This window comes from Camelus ferus, chromosome 32 (assembly GCF_009834535.1).
Source record: "Camelus ferus isolate YT-003-E chromosome 32, BCGSAC_Cfer_1.0, whole genome shotgun sequence".
In the NCBI taxonomy this organism is placed as follows: domain Eukaryota; kingdom Metazoa; phylum Chordata; class Mammalia; order Artiodactyla; family Camelidae; genus Camelus; species Camelus ferus.
The window spans coordinates 22,521,960-22,547,160 of NC_045727.1; the positions used below are offsets into that span (position 1 = coordinate 22,521,960).

At 47.9% G+C, this 25,201-nt stretch overlaps 1 protein-coding gene across 1 annotated transcript in view; it reads left to right on the top strand.

The window, feature by feature from the left end:
• Positions 1–25,201, top strand: part of TMEM132D (transmembrane protein 132D) — a 527,204-nt gene that overhangs the window by 148,836 nt on the left and 353,167 nt on the right. Inside the window, exon 2 of the mRNA XM_032471211.1 lies at positions 11,531–12,431. Coding sequence (XP_032327102.1) covers positions 11,531–12,431 — 901 coding nt within the window. The remainder of the gene's footprint in view (positions 1–11,530; positions 12,432–25,201) is intronic.

Consider the following 25,201-nt stretch of genomic DNA (forward strand, 5'->3'; position numbering starts at 1 on the left):
ACAGGAGCGGTTTTGCTTCCCAGTTAGAGCAAATGAAAATACAGCCTGAACAGTTAAATTTGATTTTCAAATAAACAGTGAATGTCCCATGCAATATTTGGGATGGACTTGCTCTAAAAACGTATTCGTTATTATTCTGAAATTCACATTTAAGTGGGTGCCCTATGTTTGCCTGTCAACTTTCCCCTGAGGGGCACTTGGTAATGTCTGGAGACACTTATGGCTGTCACAACTGGGCGGGAGACGTCGACTGGTATCTAGGGTTGAGGTCCGGGACGCTGGTAACTAGTCAGCAATGCACAAGGGAACCTCATGCAACAAAGAATTATCCTCAGTGGTCCTGGTGTGGAGAGACCAAGCTTAAGACTGGATTTCTGTTTAATTTCCAGGCTTTGGCATTCAGCGAGCGGAATCTACAGGCTGACAGGGACTAAATGTGATTAATGCATATGGGGATGTGTGCCTCTCCTCCCAGCCGCCCCGTCTCAGGTGGCAGACCTGCCTGACTGGCCACGCTGCAGTCCTCGCACCCTGGCTTATTTTTCTTCATGGCACTTACTGCTGCTTGAAATTACATTACATGGGTTCGTTTCTTTACTTGTGTTTTAATCTGCACCCCCTCACTAGGAGGTCAGCCCCGTGAGGACAGGGGCCGTGTCTGTCCTGTGAAAGCCTGCCTCTTCAGCACCAAGGACAGCGTCTGGCAGACACCCTCGCGCCCCCAACAGCAGGAGGAGTGATTAAAGTCAGAAAGGGGGAGGGTGTAGCTCAGTGGTAGAGTGTCTGCTTACCTGCATTCAGTCCTGGGTTCAGTCCCCACTGCCTCCATTAAAAAACAAATAAGCAAACCTGGAAAAATTAAACCTAATTACCTCCCCCCACAAAATAAAGAAATAATTTAAAATTAAAAAAAAAAATAAAGACAGAAAGGTATCTTGCCTTTAAGACAGCTTCACAGCCTCCGAACGCTTCTCCTGGCGCACTGTGCTTTAGGCTGGAGGGCTGCTCACATTGAAATCTGTACGGGGTTGTGTGTGGCGGGGATGCTGTATTTGCCACGGGCTACGTTCTTTAGTTGTCATGCTCCTCGGGGAAGCTGAAGTCAAATGCCAGCTTCCTGAATCATTCACGGTATGAAAATGTGCCTGAGAAATGAAGACAAATTCACTTCTGGAATATCTGAAGCAACAAATCCAACGCTTTAGAAGCAAATTAAGAGCCAAGTGTATAAAGTCAATGTGGTTCATCTCCACCTCGAGACTTTTCTCCTAAGCTGGTGTCATGGGCTGAAGGGGGCGCACTTCTTGTCCAGGTCCTCTGAAGGCGCCCTTTTGTGCTCTCACGTCCCAAAGAACAACCGGCGTCTTTCCCTGGAGATAGCATTTCCTCACTTAGAGGACACATCACAAGGCCCCCGAGTGTGTCCAGCTCTGTGCTGGGTTCTGGGGCCTCTCGTGTGTCACCTGTGGCTGCAGTAGCGTGTCCGAGAAGCCCTGGACCTGACATTCAAGCAGCTGCTATAGACCGATCACTGCAAAGTACCGGCCTCCGTGTCAGCCTTGGCAGTACAGTCACGAATCTTGGACTTGATGTATGAGTTACATTTTTCCCCAGTATTCATTAAGAGAGACGTGGCTCGTTACCATTTTTGAAAATATGTTTCTCTCTGCACCACTGGGAATTAATCCATCAGGGTGCCATTGGTACTCATGCCAAATTCTGGGGAAAGCACGATTTAACATGGAAAGATGAACACGGCAGGGCTGGGTCCTTGAATCTCTCCTTGAGGGTCACAGTGCTTCCTGGTGAAGGAGCCAGACGGCTGGGTTGGAATCCTGTCTCTGCCGCTTGCCTGCTGTGTGACTTTAGGCTAGTCCCTTAACCCCTCTGAGTGTCAGTTTCCTCCCTGTGATGCAAGGATGATAAAAAGCACCTAACTTTGGGTTGCTGGGAGTATTATGTTCATTCATCATTCTAGAACATACAGAACAGCGTTCACAACAAAATGTAATTTTTAAATAAATAATTTGGTGGGGGAAACAAATTGTAGTGCTAAGCAGAATTGGGCACATACCCAAGGAGAAAAACAGAATCAAGATATTGCATAGGTGTGGGGACCCCGTCCAACTGTGGTGTATGGGGAGGGGGTCTTGGGTCTGGGGGCCCTCATATGCAGTGTTCTAGGGCAGATGGCAGTTTTCCTGCTGGAGATTTGCCTTGAGGGGGCGTGAGAGCAGCAGAGGAGGGAACCAAGGGGTTGCGTTTGGTGAGCGATCTGCAGTTGAGTCTGGTCGCAGCATAAGTGGGATGCAGCAGGTAACAAGATCTGGGAAGGAGGACAGCGGTGAACACCTAGAGGTGTTGAGTGCTGAGTGGCAGAATGTGAATTTACAAGGGAGTCGTTGGGGAACCAAGGAAATCTTTTTAACAATAGCAGAAGAAGGGACAGGATCACAGTGGAGTGGGGTGAATTGACACCCAGGCAGCAGACCAGCCTGGTGACTGTTTGCTGCCTGACTCTGGCGGAAGGGAGGGAGGGACACCGGCTTGTCGGGCTTGTCAATTCCCACAGTGTACGTGCTCCCACCCCGGGCTGCTGGCACCTCCCCACCCGAGGTTACTGGACGTGGGGCTGGAAGGAGGCACGTAGATTCAGCTCTTGTGAGTCCCCGCCTGCCTGGCTCCTGCACGCCACTGACCTCGACGCACCTTCTAGTTGTGTGACCTCGGTCAACCTCTCCATCCCTTTGACTCCCGGTTTCCTTCTCCACAGAAGGAGGAAAATAATACGAAACAACAGACACGACACTTCCAGTTATTAAAAGAGAAACGCACTGAGGTCGGAAGTCTAAAATTGTTCCCCAGATGGCGTGCCTTATAGACGCTCCAGGGGACCCTGTCTTTCCAGCTTCTATGCTGTGACCCCTTCCTTCATCCAGAGCCGGCAGGAAGCATCTTCCTCCTCTCTGAGGTCCAGCCATCCTCTTATAAAGACCTTTGTGAGGACCCCGGTCCCGCTGGATGAACCAGGACCATCTGCTCATCTCAAGACGTTTGATTTCGTCACACCTGCAAAGTCCCCCTTGCCATGAGGGTCCCGTATTCACAGGCTCCTGGGGTTCGGTTGTGGGGATCTTTGGGGGGGAAGTGCTATTTATTCCACCCCAGTGACCAGAGACAACTCTGTGTGTGCGTGTGTGTGTGTGTGCACGCACACATGTATTTAAGGGGTTGTCTGTAATCAACAAAATACAAGCCTGTCTACAAGCGTGTTTACAATAGTGTATATATACACACAAATGTGTCTGAAAAGGAACAGGGAGACGAAATGGTAGATAAAAGGAGATTTACAGTCAGGGGCCAGTTTTGCTTGCTTTTTGAGTATAGTGTGTTTTTAAACTGAGGGGAGCTATCCAGTTGAGCAGGAGAAACAGAAGTTGGGGAAGCTTGAGAGGGAAAAGTTGCTGGACGCTGAGGACTCGATGTTGAAGGAGAAGGAGAGTCATAGTAGGCAAAGGCAGGTAGCAAGTTGTAAGTGGCTGGCCGATCTGCTGGAGGGAGGGGAGAGAGCTCCTGTCCGGTGGCCTGTGTTTTCTCAAGGAAGCGCAAGTCCTCCGCTGAGCGCGTGTTAGGGGCCGGGTGAAGGCCGGGGGTTGGCGGTTGGCTGCCAGTCTCTGTGCAGGGCGGCCTCCGGTGCCCGCATGTAGGAGGGAGCCTGGGGGGCGAGCGGAGCCAGTGGAACTTGGAGCTGGGTCTGTGTCTTGAAGCCCCTTTAAGCCAAGTTCCTAGAGGCACACCTCTTGTCCCAGTCTGCGGCTTTCAGGAACGTGGCGAGGCTCACAAAATGTCTAGCATGTCACGGCGCGCAGTAAAGCCGTCTGCTGTCCTGCACCTCGTCTCTGACGCTGCACCTGTGACCAGCGAAGGCCACAGGAAACAGGAAGTGCCTATTAAAAGGGTTTCCTCGTCAATCCCAGCTATCGTGGGGTCTGCCACCCGCTTAGGGCTTGCCATTGTAAGCACATTTGGACCCTCTGGTCCATGAAGACACCTTCATTCTCTCCCTTGGGGAGAGCTATGCAGTTCATGCAAAGTTGGATACTCTTTGTGAATTTGAGGTTTGGGCTGCATTCTTATTCTTCTTGCATTGGGGTTGGAAAATTTCCTCTCCTTTATGTAAGGTTTTGTTGCTGTTTCCAATGACTTTGAAGGGAGAGGAATGGAGTGGAGTTAATCTTCCTTCATTTGGATTTATTAAACAAATTCCTGAATATTTTCCCACGGTGATAATGTTATGAGTCTGTTCAAATTTGTTAATTTCCTTCTGGCTTATTAGTCAGTTTGAATGCATATTTTTTTTCTTGATAGTAAAGAAATTTTATAGGATTTTCTAACCACTAGAAAGAAAAGAAAAAGGAGCACATAAAATCAATCTAGCAAACGAGAAGAAATGAAAAAAAAAAAACCCCACGAAATTGTGGCAAATGTAAAGCATACAATAAAACAGCAGGAATAAATCCAAACAAATCATTCAAGCAAAGGCTTACAATCAAAATCAATTTAGACATTGACACTAAAGAAAAGTGACACAGAATTAATGAAAATGCAAGCAGGCCAAGAGTTGTCCTAAGAAAATGCTGACAAAAACCAAAGAAAAAGTGGGGAGGGGTGGCTGTATTCATCTCCAGAAAAAAGTACAATTCAAAGCCAAAAACACAAAGAAGGACAAAAGGAAAGTTTTTATCACCAGCAACGTAATCCGTAAGAAGACATGATGGTCGTGGTTCCTTAGGTGCTGCCCAAGATACTGAAGACAAACACGGTCAGGTCTTGTTTGAAATACGAGAACCTAACCGTTTCAGAATTACTGGGAAAAGCTTTAACACGTCTCTCTCAGATAGTGACCAATAAGGCAGACAAAAATAAGATTTTGTAGAAAACTTGAGGGTACCGTTACCAGATGACCACAATAGGGGACCCGTTCAGCCCATCTGTGACGTGTCCTTTAGAATTTCACCATCTCTCTGGCCCCTTGATCTTGTCTTTATATTTGCTTTCTAGATTTACACGAGTTTTTTCTTTCTTTTGTTTTTTTTTAACTTAGGCTATTTCATGAGGATTTTGGGGTTGGAAGAGTATGTAAGTGAACGGTCTTAATCTGCCATCTGTAGCAATCACTTTTATAAGCTTTTTTTTTTTAATTTAGCACTGCTTTGGCTTAATTCTCAATTTTACTATCTTTTATATCAATATTTCTTACTTTTGTTTTTATCATTTTTTCCTTAGGATTCTTTTTGTTTTGTTATTTGTTTTGGCTTTCTCTTTTCTTCAGCAAGATGCTTTGTCAGTTTCATTCTCTTCTGTTTAACACCAATGGTGCTGAAAGCATTGAAGACTCCTGCATGGATTTGCGTTTGACTGTGTCTTTGCTGCCTCACATATGTTTTGATACATAATTTGTCACTATTGGTATTTTGTAAATACAGCGTACTTTAAAGCTTTCTTTTTATTTTTTATCCAAGAACTATTTAGTACTTTTTTTTTCCCCAAGCAAGTAACAGTGTTTCTATTTTTCTGTTGTTGGTAATTTATATTTTTATTATATATGCTCATGGAATACAGTTTAAGTTATTATTTTTGTTTTGCTTTGTTTTCCTGTGGCTTTATATGTGATGTTTTGGAAAGGTGTACAGAATATGTACAGAATAAATGGTGTCCTCTGTAGAGTTTACAACCTCATAATTTATATTATTTATATTTTCATATCCTTACTTTTCCATCCTTTATAAGTCAGAAACTGGGAAGGGACATACATAAAATTTTCAAACAAAATTTACTTACTGTCACTTTCTACTTATAACTTTAGGAGATTTGTGATATTAATTTAGGAGATATGTTTTTGCATAAAATATTTATTACTATATATGCACTGTGAGTTGTATCTTTCCATAAAAATTAAGATCTTTAACCCAGTTAGCTATTTTTTCTCTTGAATTTTACTTTATCCTCTGATATTAAAGTTGTAAACCCAGCTTTTTCCCCCACCTCAATGGAATATCTATGCTCAGATTTTTTAAAAAAAATATCTCTCAGTCACTATATTTTAGGGGTTCTCTTGCAGCCAATTTAAAACTTTTTTCCTTATAATTCTTGAGTCATTCTGGCAGTCTTTGCCTTTTAACAGGAGAGTTTAACTCATTTATATTTAGTGTCATAAGTAACAAATTTGTTCTTACTCCTTTGATCATATTTTATATTTTCTATCATTTTTCTTTTGATGGTTTATGTTCTGTATTTTCAATATATCCTGTTTGTGTTTTCTCTTTCTCTCTTTCTTCCTTACCAATATATAAGCCAAACCTGAGCCTGACTTCAAACTTATAAAAAGTATAGTTGAATACATATTTATTTGGTTACCATTGACAAAAATAAACCCATTTCACCTATGAATTTGTAAAATTTGTACACTTTTACTTCTGTTTTCTTTTCATGTTTCTTTTGACATTTTTACCAAGTTATAATTTTTAAATGATATAATGTTTGGATTATGAATCTTTTTTTGATCAATAACTATTTCGACCTTGTTGGTTCTGTCTCCATTTAAAACATTATTTGAATTTATTCTGTGCTTAAATGTTTTCCTGTTTGTGCCATGACTGTCCTGTTCCTCATTGTTACCGTTTGATCCACCTCCTCGCTGCCTGAATAGGATTCATATTAAAAAGTACGATTTTTTAAAGGAAGGATAGTTAGAGTGCAACCTTGCGTCTTGCTGTCGTCCTCACATGTTATCAGGAAAACCTCTAGGTTAGAGAATTGTTCAGTTAGAGCATTCCGCATCAGAGTTATGGAAGTGTTTATTATGTTTTAATACTTAATTTTGCACCATCGACCCAACTGAGGCCAGTTTCATTTTATTTTTCTTTAAAAATTTTTGTTTTTAAATAAGCACTTAGAGAATTATTTATTTATCCCTGACATTAGGAAATGTCTTCAGGAAAGACGAAATATTTATTTTTTTATACCCCAGGAGTGTTTTCTTTTCTCTCTTGTCTTTGTCACGGTGCTTCTTTTGCAGATTCTGGTTCTTCCCTCTGAAGCCCCGTTATCTGTGCATGTACCTAATGCACCTCCTGTTTGCAGTCCGCCACCGATCATTTTCGTTTCTTGTCTTTTCCACTTAGCTTTAGGGAAAGATCACAAATTCTCCTTCTCATAGGATAAATTCAATTTTCTGCTTTCTCATATCTGTTTTATTGCTTCTGAAACCATTTTAAATCCCTTACTCTGAATGCTACCATATCTTCTTCCGTCTTAGTCTTATTTCATTATGAAATAACAAAGGGCCTGCATTTTCTTGATTATTCAGAGCTTCAGAGTTATTTTGTGTAAAATATACTTTAATGCTCTGTGGTAACCGTTCTTCAAAGCCCTGCTGTTCCTCGGACTCTTGAATGTCCTTTAAAACGACCACTGGTGTTGCAGCTTTTACTCGTGCAACAAGCATTTTATTCTTCTGTTTTTTTGCCTGTGTTCGCCTTCTCTTTGGCTGTCCTTGCATGGGGGCGGCCTCCAGTGCGCTGGGCTTCCCCCCACGGAGCACGGTGGGTTCCTCTTCCTCCCGTGCGGTGTTTACGTGCTCGCATTACAGGTGCACACGGGAGGTGCACACGGGAGGTGCGCCCGGAAGCCCGCCGTCCCTGCGTTCCCGGGTCAGTGAGGCGGGGTGGGGGCGCTCGGGGTGTGCTGCCTCCCCCAGGCCAGTGCTGTAAAGTCCCCTTCTCTCAGTTTGCTGCAGCTGCGACCCTGGGGGCCAGGTTCCTGTAAATCATTTTGGCTTGGCCGGGCCTCAGGCCACAGGGAGGCTGCAGGAAGCCCTGACTCGCCAGTTTTCTGTGCAGCGTGGGCAGAATCACTCTTGCGTTGTTCAGCTCAGCTGATGACAGATACTGTCAGCAGCCGGCCTCGGGAACATTACCAAGTGCGGGCATCCCCGGGGGGTGTGGCCTTTGCCCTTAGAAATGCCAGCGTAGTTCTGCCGGCCAGCATCCTCCTCCTATGACGCCCAGCTTCAGGTCGCTGGAGTGAGCCAACAGGGATCCTGCGGACCCAGTCACATTTGGAATTCAGATAAACAGCAAGTTTGTGTTTTGCTTTTAATTATAAGCGCACCCCATCACCATTTCCGTTAATGAGAAATGGAAACCCAGCTGGGTTGCTGTATTTTGTCTGGCAGCCCTAACCATGCTGTGTCTTCTGCACGCGACGTTTGCATCCCCCGTGGTTTCTCAGGAATTCTCCAAGTTCACGGCGTGCGTTCTGCACAGGAAGTTCCGCACAGATACGCAGGGTTTACTCATGACCGTATCCTCTTAGTTACTGCTTCGGAGCCCGCTCTGGGGAAAACATAAAGGTCTCGGCTCAAACGGCTCCCTTCCTCACGTTTCTCAAAAGCCTTGTTCAGGGGAAATTATCTTTTCCAAATGTTAAAATTAATATAAAATCTCTAGGAGGCCAGGCAGTTGCTTAAAGATGGGAAAACATCACTTAGTTTCAAATAAGCATCGAAAGCCATGGCACCAAAATCAAGTGTAATTTTTTTGTTCTTAATGGGTCATTAACTGAGATGTAGCATGCGTGGCTCCTTTGTTGCTTGACGCCTGGCTCGCTTTTATGTGGAACTGGTGTTCTCGACTTCTTGGCCCACTCTGTACATTGCTGGAATATTTTTCTCTGAGTTTTGTTTTAGAAAAGGAAAGGCATAAATGGAAGTAACACTAGCTTTAGGTCATCTTGGAGCATTTTTAAAGCAATAAACTCTTCGGTCAGATACCAGGCGAAAAGACAAATAGGCTGTTTGCAGAATAAAGCTTAGAAATTACTCCCCTTTGAGTGGTACCCACGATGACCCCCTTATGGCTTTCCCGAATAAAGCCAGAGGGGCCAGAGCCATGGCCCCGGGAACCTGTAATTAGTGGCACAAGTAAGTTTGCTGTCCTCAAGCAGTAGGGGCCAGATGTTCAACCGCAAAGATCACAGAGCCTCAGAGTCTGGTATTAATGCTCAGCCATCTATACCCTAGTTACTTGGCGTTGGCAGCGTCGAAAGTGAATGCCAAGCCGGCGTGAAGGCAACACGAGGTAGCTGCTCTGAGTGCCGCCCGGATGTATTTTCAAGAATCAGGGGACACTGTGTGACTGATGTGGGTCTTTTACGGACCTCCCTGCGTGGAGAGGCACCTGCCTTCCCTCATGCCTCGTCGCCAAGATTACATGCTGCCCTTGATGGGATAAAAGGATCTGGGATTCTAATTACAGCAGGGCAGCTACAGAGAAGACCGCGTCCAAAATCCTGATGTCAAAGTATAAGCTGCTTTCGGTAATGCCTGAAAGCACAGTTCACTTGTGGATGCATTCGTTAATCAAGTACTTACTGAGTACCTGATATTTGCCAGTCCTCTCCTAACGACTGCGTCTTATTATGGAGAAAGGGCCCTTGTGTGTGTTCTCTGCGCACTTGCCTGTAACCCACTGGAGCATTAAGAGAATTACAGGAGAGCAAGGGGTCCCGTGGGAGGGGAGTATGGGACGGACAGAAGGACGTTGGTGGGGCACAGAGCACAGAATCGTGCAGTCGAGGGGAGCATTCCAGAGGAGAGACCTTTGTGCCTCAGGCTGCGGGGTGATGGGCAGGTCACCAGCGAGGTGGGGGAGGGGAGGTGGGACCTGGGGGACGGATGGAGAAAGGTTCAGCCCGGAACCTTGGCACAAAACTCCCTGCCTGTCCTTCGCTTCCAAGAAAACTTACACGTGAAAACACAGGCTTTTTGAAAATATAAATCCTAAGTGGTTTCCAGAAAGTGAAGCAAAATGCAACCCTGCGAAGGAGTGAGGCGTCTTGTTAGGTGTGTGGTATTCTGATTTTTGAAAAAGAAATTCCTGCTTACGAAGTGGAATCAGATGGAACCACTGTTTGGGTGAATCAAAGCTGCTCAGGGACGGGTGGTTTCAGATGGTTCGGCACCTCAGAAGCCTTAATTGATGACCTGGGGATCCGCCTGGCCTGAGTGTTGTTAATACCAGGGAACTGGGGGCGCCCTTCCCTCGGGGCTGTTTGTCAACTCAGGATGAATGCAGTCAGGCTGGCCTCTTGCCCAGAAGTGGGATGGACCACAGCTCAGTGCCCTGCACCCTTAGAACCCGAGAGCGACTTCCATCCTCTGGTCAGCATCCTCCTCCGTCAGACCAGCCCAGGAGAGGCAAAGAGTTTCCACATCTTGTCTGCTCTCTCGTGAGCTCTGTGCAGCAGAGCCTGCAGGCAAGACCCCTTTCTCTGAGTCCTTTGCTTTCCCCTCTGTTCACCGACAGCTTCCAAGAGGGGTCCAGACTCATGTAGGCGTTGTGCATTGGAAAATGCGTTCACGTGGGCCTTTGAAACAGGTTGGCCCAATGACTGGCAGGGAATGAGTTGCTTTTATTGCAAAATAACCAGAGATAATTACATGGCTCCTAATGAGAAGGGCTCCGGATGACTGTGGAGATTTGCAAAGAAGTCAGTGTTCCCAGAGCCAATAATTTCCATTTCTAAAACCCGTTAAATTGGTTCTTGAATTATGTAATTTCTCTGTCTGTGTTTTTCTTGCAGAATATAAGGCACATTGTAAAAATAACAGTTTGGAATTTTAGTTTCCCCTGAGGGAGGGATGTGTTCAGTAAGGGGGAAAAAAAACGCTTTCTGTGCACTGGTGTCAACATAGCTTTTGCAGAGGATGCAGGTGACCTTAAAGTGATCAAGGGCTTCCCTTGATTCTTGGGTTCGAGGGACACGCGGACCTGACGTGACATGGTCAGCTCAGCGGCCCCTTCCAGCATTCTCCCTCCAAGGTCTTTTCTCTCCTTTTCTCTCAGCCCCTCCCTGAGGAAAGCGTGCGCTGTCCAAGTGCTTTACGGTGGCCCGTCTCAATGTCCTTTATCGTTTCCCACTGGTTAGTGTGTCTGCAAGTGTAGCGCGTGTGTCTGGTGGGACAGAACACAGACACGGCATCAAACCACACGCTGAGAAAGTCCTTCCTGTTTCCAATCCCAGCCCCTCCGGCTGAGTTAATGGGACTGCCCTTGTCTGGGGGATGCCGGCATGTTCTTGAGGCCTTTCTCACGAGGACGTCTCCTTTGAACAGAAAGGGAGCAGGTCTTAGGCATAACCCATCACTTCCTGAAGGCACCGTGACCACTACTTGAAACTGAAAGGCATTACTTTGCCTTTTTATTTGATTTACTTGCATGCTGCACCTTCTATGCGTGGCTAATGAACCTGGCGGTCCACGTAGGCCAGCGGCATCAGTTTTTTGTTTTTTTTAAAGAAATATATTTAGTGTAGAATGAGTTGATTTGTAAGACATTTTGGGTAAAGAATACTGCATAGTTAGTACTGGAACGGGGCAAGCAATCATAAAGGGGGTGCGAAGACATCTGAGGTGCTGGTCACGCTGCTCTTGACTTTCTAACGCCTGAACCCCGATTCCTCCCGACAGTGGCGGAGAGCCGGGGCATCCTGGAGAGCATCCAGAGGTTTTCCCTGTTGCCCACCTACCTCCCGGTGACCTACCGCATCCACAACGCGGAGGTGTCCTTCTTCCTGAAGGAAGCCAACCAGGACATCATGAGGAACTCCAGCCTGCAGTCGCGCGTGGAGTCCTTTCTGATTTACAAGTCCAGGCGTCTCCCCGTCCTCAACGCCAGCTATGGGCCTTTCGCCGTCGAGCAGGTGGTGCCCCAGGACTTGCTGCTGCCCTCCAGCCCCTTTGGGTTCACCAGCAAGTTCTCCCTTAACTGGAAGCTGAAGGCGCACGTCCTGCAGGAACGCGTCCACCTGAGCCGGCCCCGCGTGCAGGTGCTGCTGCAGCTGGCGGGCAGGGACTGGGACGACCCCGGGCCCGCGCCGCGGCTGCCCTGCCTGCGGGTCTTCGCCTTCCGGGAGACCCGGGAGGTGCGCGCCGGCTGCCGGCTGCAGGGCGACCTGGGGCTGTGCGTGGCGCAGCTGGAGCTCCCGGCTGGCTGGTTCGGGCCCCCGACGGTGGTGGCGGCCGCGGCTGGGAGGCGGAAGGCGGCTGAGGCGCCCGCGGGCGGCCCCGCGGTGGAGCTGTACTACGCCGTGCAGCCCGCAGATGCGCGCGGGGACTGCGCCGGGGAGGATGCCCGGAGAGCCGGCTGGATGCGGACAGGCCACAACGACATCGACGAGTCGGGGCCTCCCTTGCAGAGAATCGGGAGCGTTTTCCTCTACCAGACCCACAGCCGGCCGGCCCTGAGAGAGCTGCGTTTGGATGACAACGTGGCCATCCAGTACGTGCCGAAGACGGTCAGGCAAGGAGAGGTGCTGACTTTCCCTGTTTCCATCTCCAGAAACTCCACCGAGGACCGCTTCACGCTGAGGTGAGTTCTTTGGGAGTATCTATTTCCCAGTGGTACCAGCTCCAAGGTCAGGCGATGCTTCTGAGACCCTCGCTGTTTGATCCCCTGGGCTCCCCAGGCTAGAAACGTTATTCCAGTTTTTAGAAACTCCACTGTCTCTGTCAAATACAGAGACCCGTTGGCTCTCTCCCGGTTGGTGGTGAAGATACTCTTATTAATAGGTTTTCCATGCTGTCCCAGTAGAGCTGGGAGACTCAGGTGTTCTGCCTTTGCTTACGGGGGTTCTCAGCGGATTTTAGGGTAGTTAAATGGCTTGTTGAAAAAAAAGAAACAGTTGAAATGAGTCTGCAAATGGGATGGCAAAGTTGTCAGGATGGATAGCGGATACACTTTTGCCAACGCAGGGTCTCTTCCAAACATGTGAATTCTAAGTGCGCTGCGGTACCAACCTCAAAGGTATCATTTTCTTTCTCTCTAGAAATAGAACATAGTGTTCAAAATATAACAGAGCAAAAAGTCTGAAGGATTTATAATAGAATTTGTTGAGTGTCTTATCTAAGAATACACCAAAGACGAAGCATTTAAAATGAGTGCTGTGGGCTTTAGGGGGAAAAAATGAGTGAGTTTTCTCCTTGGAATCAAGTATGTGTGAGAAGCTACTTGCCCTGATTTGATTGGTTTTTGTAATAGTTCTTTGTTTGGTTTAAATGCAGACAAGTCTGATTATAACAGCTGTTTGGTCTAAGTGCTCCCGGGTCACTAAGTATGTGTTACCACTGCTGCATAATCTAGAACCTCGATCTGATGTGCCACCTAATCAAATCTGTTATGACCCCTGAACACGGGAGTGTTGCTGAACATGGTACACAGTTGTATGCGGGTTTTTAAAGTTCATCTACTGATGATCAGGCTTCTTGTCCTTCTCCATCTGGGCTCCGTATCTGTGTTTCCTCCCTCCCTCCCTTCCTTCTATTTTTGTTAAGGGGTGGGTGAGTTTAAGAAAGGGGTCCTCCTTTTGCTTGTACTTTTGCACATTTCAGTTTTGTTGATGGTGACCTAGTGCCGGGAATTCCCTTTTACTCTCAAGCCAAGAAGCAGAAATCAGTGGGCAACATTCACCTAATGACTGAACCTGGCTGGTTGTTGGCGGGTTAAACCTTTGACTGGGGCTGTGAGTACATCTGGAGATTAGCCACAGGGATTTAGGGCGTGGGACTGAGCCTTCGTTATCTCTCCCTTCTGTCCTTTGGAAACCAGACCTAGATTCGGCTGGTCACAGGCCCTCTGCGTGGTGTGTGAGCTCTGGGCTTGGTTTTCCCAGGTACAACACTCATACGATATTTTTCTCGGAGACGGCTGCCTATACAGAGCAAGATTCTGCTGATGAGAACGAAAGGTTTTGAATAAGGGGAAATCACACCATTTCATACTCTGCCGTTTTTTTCTGCTTGCCAATTACTGCTTGTTGATTTCTTGGACCCAGGGTTAAAACCCAGACTCTCCTGGACCATTAATTCTCCAGGAGATGATATTCACATCCAGCTTTTGGGGAAGCCGTTGTACACGTAGAATCAAATTTCACAGAAAGCTATGCTTCCAGTCACAGTCTTCTGCACACGAACGTGCTCCTGAGTCCAGAGGGTGGCCCCGTCACTGGAGCTGTGACAACAGCCAAGAGGAATCTGCTTGCTGGGCTGTAAAACAGTGACCCAGATCTTTGCAAATTCAGAAACAAGCACATTTGAAGCATCTACATTTGGTGGCTCCACTTATATGTCAAAAAAGATTGGAAAATTTTGGATGTATAGCCAAAGTGCATTTGTTCAGCATCCATCAATTAGAAGTGTGTTTTAAAAAAAATCAGTTTTCCAGTGAAGACAGTAGTAATGTAAATCAGTAGATACTTCACGAATGTGTGTTTAAGTTGGTACGATGGTACACTTTCTTTCTGTCTCTTTAAAAGCTGGCATGGGTGGGCCTGGAGATGATCATACTAAATGCAATAAGCCAGACAGAGAAAGACAAATATATGAGATCATGTATATGTGGAATCTAAATAAAATGACATGAACACATTTATTTACAAAACAGAAAGGGACTCACAGACAGAAAACAAACTTATGGTTACTAAAGGGGAAAGAGGGGAGGGATAAATTAGGAGTTTAGGATTAGCATGTACAAACTACTGTATATAAAACAGATGAACAGCAAGGTCCTACTGTAGAGCACAGGGGACTACATCAATTCCTTGTAATGACCTATAATGAAAAAGGAGATATATATATATAATTGAATCACTGTGCTGTGCACTAGAAACTAATGTAGCATTGTAAATCAACTATACTTCAATTTAAAAAAATGGGAAAAAAATATTTAAAAAAAAACAGCAAGAAAGCTGGCATTAATGATGTGTTTGCTGAATACTTAAAATGCTGGAATTACAAGTGAGTCCGATCTGTTTGTGAAAACCACTAGTGGGAAACCTGGATCTGGCAATTTCATTAGCCTTTAGTTCACATTCTTATAATTAGAAAGTAATGGAACTGTTTATCTTTTTTTAATGAAGTCAGTTTGACGCGAATTTACCATAGCTTCCAAATATCTGCAAAGAGCCCGGGTCTGCTCTCTCCGGCCGTCTGCTCTAAATAACCCTGAAGGAACCCAGCAAGCATCGTTGGGTGCCTGGCTCCAAAATGGGGCTTGTTTCTAGGCTCTGTGCTGACAGCGCTAACACGGGCCAGACGTGGGCTCATGGTTTACAGGGCAGGTGCCAGCGGGACATCTGTCACCTCTTAGGGACGGCCAGGGTGTAGAGGGGACCAAATGAACCGCCACCCACAGAAGGGAGCCCGTCCAGTTGTAGGACCCCTGCCGCAGCTGCGGTTTGAGTTCTTTGTCCACAGTCATTGACCACCTACTGCCACCCCCCCGTCACTTCCGCGCCAGTGATCTCCCAGTGACTCCATGGCTGCACACAGGGGCTTGGCTTCCATTCTGGGAACCAAGTTTTGTCGTGCAAGTTACCCCCAAGAGCAGTTTCAAAACCAGTGGGGAGCGTGCCCAAGTGTGCATGCCCGTGCACGTGTGTGTGTGAGGAGAAAATCCTGGTGGGGCTGTTTGTTACCTGATCAATTCTGTTCTCTCCCATAACTCATGTCTTCCAAAGCAGACCACCACAAAGGAAGAAGAGCCAGGAGCTTTTATTCCTGCGACATCTAAGGATCCCTTTTAATTTCAGAAAATGTTTTCCTTGCAGCACACAACGGAGGCGCCCCACAGCACTTGGGCTCTTTCTTCCCCGTTTGCACCACTCCTCCCCTCTCCTTCCCCTACAGAGAGCTGACTCAGAAGCATCCTAGGTCCCTCACCCCTGATTGTGTGTCTGGAGGAATGAAAGAACTCAAGGGCTCTTCTCTGCGCATCCTGCCCACCTATTCTTCCTTGCTTTTTTCCCACAGGAGGTCAATTTCAAAGGCGCTCTGGTTGTCAGATCCGAATGTCAGGCTGGAGCCAAATATTTGCATCACATTAGCTGACACTCCAGGAACCCAGGTGGAAATGCCCAGGAGGGAATCACAACACTCAGAGGCATGGGTGACTTCCTCCAAGTCAGCGGTGTTCTCAGATTGGTTGAATGAATGGATGGATGGGTGGGTGGGTGAATGGATGGGTGGATGGGTGGATGGACATATTGTCATGTTCATTATTAACAAATACACATACTTTGATGAAATTTCTACAGTTTCAACTGCGAAATACTCGAGAATTTGTTAAGAACCAGTGTGCCCAGCACAGTGGTCTGCTCTCAGGCCATCTCTGAATAAATTGTTATTACCAAGTAGATATTCTTTCACAGGTGAGAGTTACAAAAGTGAGAGAGAGAATAAAACAATATTTGACAAGGGGAACACCGTGGGCCTGGGGTTGACAAGACTCCAAAGATACTCTTTGGTGGTTTGAGAAGCTGGCTTTGCAGAAGGTTTGAGCTTGTTAGAAATAATACGGAGATTTGCGATTGGCCCAGAGCTTCACTTTCTTGAATGATGCAGCCTTTCACCCGCCTTTAGCTCAGAATAAGAGCTCTTCTTAGGCTGTTCCAGGGGAAATGTGCCTTGGGGTGGCCAGTAATATTCCTGGTTATGGGTGATAAATCCCAGGCTGGCTAATTGAATAAAAAAATAAATGAAAAGGTTAGTTGGATGAATGTTGTGGGTCTCAAGAATTCATCAGCCACTAGGGGCACTGGGCTTGGGGTGCACTGTACAGGAGGGGAGGATGCCCTGGCTGTAGACATGCCCTCAGCCCCTCTGCCCTGCTCAGCACCATGAATTCCTCCCTTGGTTCCCCCTGTTCTTACTATGGTCACGAAAGTGCAGAGACTCTCGAGGAACGCTCCATGGCTCATGCACCTACTTGCTGTGTGTGCCTGGGGTGGGCGAGGGGCCCGGGGTGGCTTCCACAGGGAGAGCTGGGCTGTGGTGTTACCTTTGGCCATGCTGACTTCCAGCCATGGATGTTTATCCTCTGTCACCTTGAGCTGACCTTCAGCTCTGCATCAGGACCTCGCCACATCACCTGCATTGTCGGTCCATCCGACAGTCTCCTTTTCAACCAGACTGAGAGCAGCTGGAGGGAAAGACGTGTGGGTTCGCCTGCGTATCGCCGGTGCACCCGGTCTGGTGCCAGCACGGCTGCTGGGAATTTGGATCTGCTGATCTGGGCTCACAGACGTAGATATGGGCTGGGTGAGAAAACTCAGTCTCAGTCGTTTCAGAGTTTCCCTGCCTGCCCCCAGCCCCAGGCACCTGGTGACGTTCTGGGGCGGCGGTGGGGGGAGATGGTGAGGATTCCACAACGCCAGGCGGGGAGGAGCCGGGGCTGGGCTTTGGTCGTTAATGTCACCTGCTCATCTGGTCTCTAGGAAGGTTCCGCTTCCCTGCGGTCTTTGTCAGTGGTCCACAGAATGGGGGCGAATGTCTTCATCTCCTCCGCCCAGTAAATCCAGATGTGATTTCTCCTTTTTTCTTTCTTTTTTTTGGGGGGGTGGTGGTAATTAGGTTTATTTATTTATTTCTTCGTGGAGGTGCTGGGGATTGAACCCAGGACCTTGTGCGTGCCAGGCATGTGCTCCTCCCCTGGGTGTACTGCCTGGCCCCGCCCCCCCCACCCCCTGGCTATGATTTCTCTGTGTACCTTCTCTGGGTCACTTGTGTGAACACAGGAATAATGTGTTGGGTCTGGGAAGTTTGGGGACATTGCTGAAAGTATTAATAATAATAATAATTAATAATAATAATAATAATAATAATAAAAAATAGCCAGTGGATTATTAAGCATCTGTGCGCTGGCACTAAGGGCTTAAACTACTTTTTATGCATCGATTCCTCAGAACAAGCCCACAAACTAGGTACTGTCATCACCCACATTTTCCAGAAAAGGAAACGGAAACACCCGAGGGGAATGGCTTGTCAGATGTCCCAGGACCCATAACATTCACTTCGCGGCCCTGAGAACTTATCCGCGCTGACATCCGCCCGAGAACGCGTGTTCTGGAAAATTCATCTCTTACATGCGAGGCAGGGAGCAGATGCAGATGCTCCTCGATCTCATTTCTTTTTTTTAAGCACGTAAGAGAATGAGTTACCTGGGACGTTTCCCTGACTCAGCTCGGTGCCGGGATGCAACAGCTGAGACAGCACAGGGGCCCAGCCCTGCACGGCGTGGCCGGCGCTGTGAGAGTGAGCGGGGGTCTGTTCTGGGGGATGAGACGCCGATTCAGGCACGGTGCCTTGGAGAGCAGTCCGGGTGAGGCGGTGGCCACCGTCTCCAGACTCTGCAGATGGGAGCGCTCTGAGGGCGTGAGGCGGGTTACCGTGGGCTCTTCCAGACCACCCCCCCCCCACGCTGGTCGTTATCACGAGGAAAGCCATTTTCAGGTCCACGGGGCAGCGCTGACCTGGTGGAGGCCACACGGGTTCATGAGGAAGAGCAAGGGCACGGAGCCAGGGGCCTGGGCACCTGTCGTGGCCTCATCACTGACCGTGTGCTCTCTGGAAGGTCATCAAAGGTCACTGAGCCTCGGCCTCTGGGCTCTTTCCCTTCCGGGCGTCGCTGCTGTAATCACAGTCAGCCAGCGAGCCTCGGGCAGACCGTGGGGCTCTGGGCTCGGCATTCGGCAGGTAGCCCCCCACCCAGGAGCGCAGCGGGGCAGCTCACGGGCCGCGGTGACATCAGGCCGCTGCAGCCTGAGCGGCGCCAGTTCATCTGGAAGGGAGGTTGCCTCTGACTCCAGCTACCAAGACAGAAGATGAGAAGGAGCGTGTTCAGAGCTGCTTAGGAAGGCACTTTCTTTGATAATTTAGGAGAGCAGCTGACTCGGCCTGTGCTGGTGCTGGGGACGGTGGGAGCGGGGCCAGGCGGCAGGGTCCTCCCCAATGTGAAGGTGCTAAAGGAAGCTGATCCACTAGAAAACTGCAAACACAATACCAGCGTCAACACGCAGACAAAGGGCTGGGAAGGTGTCAGCTCCGGAGCGAGGCAGCCGCGTGAGCTCGGCGGGAAGCTCAGCTCGGTGCCGCCGTCGTGGCCGTGCAGCTCCTCGCCCGCCAGGGCCCCTGGGAGGAGAGAGGACGTGCAGTGGGCCGAGCGAGGCTTATATTTTTGGATATGCTTTCCCTCTTCTCTTGAATTTGGCCCCTGGGCATCGATATCCTGGGAGAACATAGCAGAAGTGGGGGTCTGGAGCTCTGAGGCTCGACACAGACCTTGACCTCCCACCTGGGTCTCTAGAAGCCCTTGCCGTCAGAGCCCTGAGCTGCCCTGTAAAAGGTCCAGCTCATCTCCTGGGAGGTCACGTGACATCAGAAGCTCTGAGACTGTGGAGAGAGGAGGCTGGTAAACCCAGCCTTCTGGCCGTTCCTGGTGAGGCCCCTGACACGTGCTGAACGCCGTCCTGGATGCAGGAGGCCCGCCCGCCAACAGCGCAGTCCCGCCGGGGGACCTCAGCCTGTTCCGGGGCGGGGGAGCAGCAAGCATGTCTCACCACTGAGCCCTGCTCCTGCTCCTGGAACATAGACCCATGATGGATGACAAAAGCGCAGTGTTCTAAGCCTCCAAGTGGTGAGGTCCTTTCTTAAGCAGCAAGCGAGAGCTGGAGTGGTGAGTGGTTAGTAGGCGGGAGCAGTTTTCCCAGGAAGCTCCCCTTGCAAAGGGCAGAGGCGGGAAGGTGCGCCTGGCCCCTCACCCTCCTGCTCCGCCGTGACGGGCGGTAGGTCCGCCTCTGCAGCCTGTGTCCCCCAGATGCCCTGCACCACCCAGACCTGGTTCCCATGGGGTTTGGCCAATGGGGCCCGACGGCAGGAACCTAGGGGCCGGGAACATGAGAGAAGTCAGGACAGCTCTCTTTTCTCTTGCCCCATGGTCCTTACTCGGGTCAGAGAGCTTCTGCATCTGTGGTTCCAGCTCCCGCCAGGCAGCCCGGGCTGTGGCTGCAGTCCCTCCAGGGAGACCCGGCTGCTGGCCTCCCATGATGCCACCTTCCTGCTTTGTCCTGCTGACTCCAGGAGAGAAGACTTCCTGCCGTTACTACCGCACGGGCTGCTCCGTCGGCTTTTCAGCCAGCCCTCGCTCTTAGAGCCTTCCGGCCAGGTGCCAGCTGTGGGCGCTGCTCCCTGATTGACCCTGTGGGTGCAGCAGTTTGAAAAAACACTGCTTTTTATGAAAGCAAGCTGTCTCTTCTGATCAGCTCCACGTTGCGCCCGAAGCAGAGACAATCACTGGGGTTTGTCACTCGTGGCCATCCCAGCTGGGAGCCAAGGCAGAAGGGTCGTACATGATGCAGAAAAGATTCACCCAAACAGAACACGTCATAAATAAGACGGAAACTAAGTAAAGACCCCGAAGCAGAAGAAAGAGAACACGGAGGGGCAAGACAATAGCGTTCTCTCCGGGCTGGGAACCCCTTATGCAAAGGTGGAAGATCAGTGTTTGTCTTTCTCTTCCCTCTCTCACTCCAATTTCAGATCAGTTAGGTATTCACAGGGGAAAAAGAAATCCGTGCAGGTGAAAATCCTGGAGAGTAACTTTATCAGCTCTGGGAGGAAAGGGTTCTTCAACAAGACACCAAACCACCGGCCACAGAGGGAAAATTGATACGTTTCACGACATTTTAAAGCAAGTACTTTTTTCTGTTAAAAAAAAAAAAAACCAGATCATAATTTTGGGGAAGGCATTTGTAATACATCAAGACCAATGAAGAATTAAGATGCAGCATATACAAAGAATGCGTGTAATTCAGTAAGAAAAATGACCAAACAGAGAGAAGGGTGACAAATGAGTGGACTTTTCACAGAAGGAAAAGCACAGTGTAGCCAATAAATAAAAGATACTCCATCGCATTAGAAATCAGAGAAAACCAAACTAGAACCACAATGCATTTCAATTTTACGTCTACTAGACTGCAAAAAGTCAGACGGTCTGATAACCCCGAGAGCTGTGGGGAACTGTGGAATAAAGGGAACCCTCATCCGCTGCTGGTGGGCAAACCTGATACAGCCGCTTTAGAAAGCAGTTTGGAGTCAGACGGTTAAATCAAACATGCGCATACACTGTGACCCCAGATTTCCACTTCCAAGGTACAGAACCTAGAGAAACTCTTGGCGTTCGTTCACTAGAAGGCATACATAAATACTCATAGCAGCACTGTTTTAACAGCAAAAAAAAAAAAAAAAATCCCAAAAGATTGTCAATTTTGACATAAATTTTGACATTTCCCTACAAGGGAATCCCACACACCCATGATAATCAGTAGCGGGTGATCGCTGATCCAGAATATTAAATTTAATCGAAAGCTTCAGAAAAGTACATTTATGTAAAGATTAAAAATTAGACATCAAATTAACAACAAAGTGTGGATGTGGATACACGCATTCATTCAGATAAAACCATAAAAAAAAAATAGCAAGGAAATGAACACAAGGTTTAGACCAGTAGGTCTCGGTGGAGAGGAGGACGCCACTGACGGAGAGGAGCGTACAAGGGGCTTCAGAGATAATGAGTATATTCTGCTTCCTAACCTGGGTGCCAGTGCGCGGGTGTCCGTTACCATCTTTTAAAGTGCTCTTGTGTGATGTTTAGCCCTTTCTTGAAACCACATAGACCTAATTTCAGTGAGTGCTTTAGATACACTGATGTGCGTGTGTGTGCATGTGTGCGTGTGTGTGTGTGTGTGAGTGATACATGCCAGACTTTAAAACGTTTTGTAAGGAAAAAGTGAGTCACTCATCACTTCCCAGGGGAAGGAATTCAGGCCGTTTTTAGACTTCTCCACGGTGACATTCCACACCACTCAATGCAGAAGCGACCAGGGCAGTGTCTATAGGTCACTGAAGTGCTCATTGCAGGGGTGTTGGTAATTTCACATTCACATAATGATACTATTCCCAGAATATTGATGGCTTTTCTGGTATGAAAGTTTCCCCAAAACATTAGCTGAAAAAAGTGAAGGGCAAAAGATGGGGCCGGGATAGACGGATGGAAAGGCAGATGGATGACAGACAGATGATGGGTGGAATGACAGATAGATAGGGATGGTGGATGGATGGATGGAAAGATAGATAGGTAGATAGATAGATAGATAGATAGATAGATAGATAGATAGATAGATAGATAAAGATGATGGATGGATAGACAGGTGAAGATGATGAATGGATGTTTGGGTGGATGGATGGATGGATGGATGAGTGGAAAGGTAGACAGAGAGGCAGTGGATGGATGAATGATGGATGGATAGATGATGGAAGAATGGATGGATAGATAGGTAAATAGATGATGGATGGGTAGGTAGGTAGATACACAGATATAAAGATACACAGATAAGGGGTTACATGGATGGGTGGATGGGTGGGTGAATGGTGGCTGGCTGGATGGGCACGTAGATAGATACATAGATACTACTGCATCTCAGTTTGGGTCTCTCCCTTTCCGCCACCATCTTGCTTTAATTTTTTCTGTAACAGAACTCATCACTGCCTGGGATTCAGCTGTTTGGGTGCTTCGACCGTTTTGGTCCCCTCCCTCCGTGAGCTCCAAGTGAGCAGACATCTCTCCTTTCTTGTGCATCCTCAAAACCGCAGTGTAGCGTCTGACACATAGTCGATCTCAGTATATCTCTGCGGATCGAGCACTTTGATTAATTTAAAGCCAAAGCCCACGATGGATTTAAAGGCCCTGAAAGATTCTCTGCCTGTTGATGGAGCCCAGGTTTGCTGACGGGGACATGGGGGGACTTTTTACCTGCGGCCGTGCTTCTCAGCCTCTCTGGCTAAGTTCTCCCAGCTCTTACCCTAAGGCAGGGTGTCCTAAGGATGGGGCTGGGTAATGCGTTGTGTGTCTGTGTGCGTGGGAAGGACGGAGGGTCTAAGAATTGTGGGATTTTGAGCAGCCTCCTTGGCCTCTACCCCCTAGTTGCTAGTAGCCCTCCTCCTCCTTCGATTGTGACCACAGATGTCTCCAGACATCGCCAAGTGTCCCCTCGAGGTCCACACCATCTCTCGCCAAGACCATCATCCTAGGGAAACTTTTCCTTCTTCTTATGGAATGAAATATTAGTCGATTTCCAGATTCCCTTTCGAACCTACAATAATTTTCAAAGAGGTTTATATCCATTTTCTCACCGATTCTTTGACTCGTTGTGATTTACATTCTGCCATAATCTCACGGTGTTTTCTAGGCATTTCTCATTCCTTACTGGTAGCTCATTTGGCTCCAAAGACAAGTGTATTGCCACTTTCTAGATGGTGAAGACAGAAAACAGAAGAACCAGGAAACTGTTTGTTGAGGGACCGAAACTTACCCACTAAAAACATCCATGCTAAAAGCAACCAGAATAGAGGACAGTCATATTGATTCTAGTCTCATAAAACACAGCACCACATCCTAGGTGGGAAATTCCCCAGAACGGATATGGGAAGCCGGATTTAAACAGGAAACAAACACAGAGTTAGCGCCCATTCTTGAAGCATCCTTTAAACCAGGATTTACACAAATGAGAGAACCATTTTGCTACTACAGACGTGACTTGTTGAGAAAAGGTGCCTGAGAGGGGGCATGCTTTGGTGAAATGAGATACACATTCTCAGAAGAAAATAAAGTTTCCAACATTCTTGAAGTAAAATCGAAGAGCGTGAAAAGCCACATTTTTCTGAAGGTGAATTTATCCATTTTCTTTGCCAGAAGGGACAGCTATGGCCGGACTGCCTGGATTTCCAATGTGCTGCTCAGAAAACGTGCCCTTTCCAAAGCTTACGTCAATTCCTGGATGGCTCCAAAATTAGCGCCCGCTGCCCTTTTCCACTGGTTTGAGGAAGATTTATTTTAATTCTGCTTTTCAAACTCTTGACTATATTAACAGCACGGAAAACCCAGGGGGGCTCACATTTCAGACAGGTGCCAGTGGAGAGGAGCGGGGAGCCGCAGACGTAAGCCTTCCCCTCCGATCCGCAGTCGGCCGGCAGGCGTCTTCTCTGTGCTGGGCGACGGGGTGACTTTACTCTTGCCTAAAATTAGGTCCTTTCTCCTTACAGCCCTGTGTCACCTTGGAAAAGGGGCAGAATCCATTCTTTACAGCAGGTTCCTTCATTTTAAGCAAGCTTCGTCTTACAGAATGCACTGGCCTACTTCTGCTCTACTGAGCCTTTGAATCAGAAACGTAAGAGATTCTCAGGTTGGTAAAAAGCACAGGTTTGATCCTGGGTTTTGCTGGAGAAATAGGACGCGGCGTCTCGGCTTCATTAGACACTGCAAACAACCGGAACCCACAAATACTGACTCACAGACTGTCAGCTGTTTACTGCCTCCCTCCTGCAAGGATACCAGCAAAATTCCAGCAGCCGTTGGTTCAGTCCAGGCTTTTACTCAGTCCGGGGTCTTTGGTTTCTTTAGGTTCCTTTTAAGCCGCGGTGCTTATATCTTATTTCAAACTTGAAAAACTTTTTATTATGGAAATTTCCAACCATGCATGAGAGCCAGACAGAATGGAAGACGACTCTCTGTGTACCAGCCGCCCAGACCCGGCAGGTACCAGCTTTCACCGCTTTCGTGTCATTTTTCCTTCTCGTCGACATTTCTTAAAAATTGACTTTAAAGGTAGTGTGTTGAGTGAAAAAGCCAGCCACAAAAGGCTCCGTGTTGTGCGCTACCCTTTATGTGATATTCTGGAAGGGGCAAAGTGGATGGGTGGAAAACTGGTCAGTGGTTGCTAAGGACTGAGAGCGGAGATGTTCCGACCACAAAAAGGCAAACACAAGGGAGGTTCTGGGGCGATGAGACCTCTCTGTCTTGATTGTGGTGGTGGGTGCCCGTATCAGCACAGGTCTGAAAACTCACAGAAACGTACAGCACAACACGTACATAGAGATACGTACATCCAGAGACACACGCATGTAGATTGCATGTAAAATTGTCAAAACTAACAAACATGTCAAAGGGATGAATTTAATTATATGGAACCATGTTGATGTTCAACCTCCTATTTTTTTTTTCAATCTGACACTGACCTTGCTGCTGTCGGCGGGGACGTAACAGGTCAGCCTCACCCAGGTGGTCTCTTGTCGGCTCTGCTCAGGTGTACAGGCTCTGGGAAGCCTTGGTTACCGAAAGCATAGTCTTCCTCTTCGTGTTGGTTAGAGCAGGCACCTCCAGATGCTGTAACAAACGGTCTGCTCCCTCTCAGGAGCCTCACGTGATAAACGAGTGCTTCTTGTTCTCAACGAGTCCAGTGTTTGTCAGGAAGG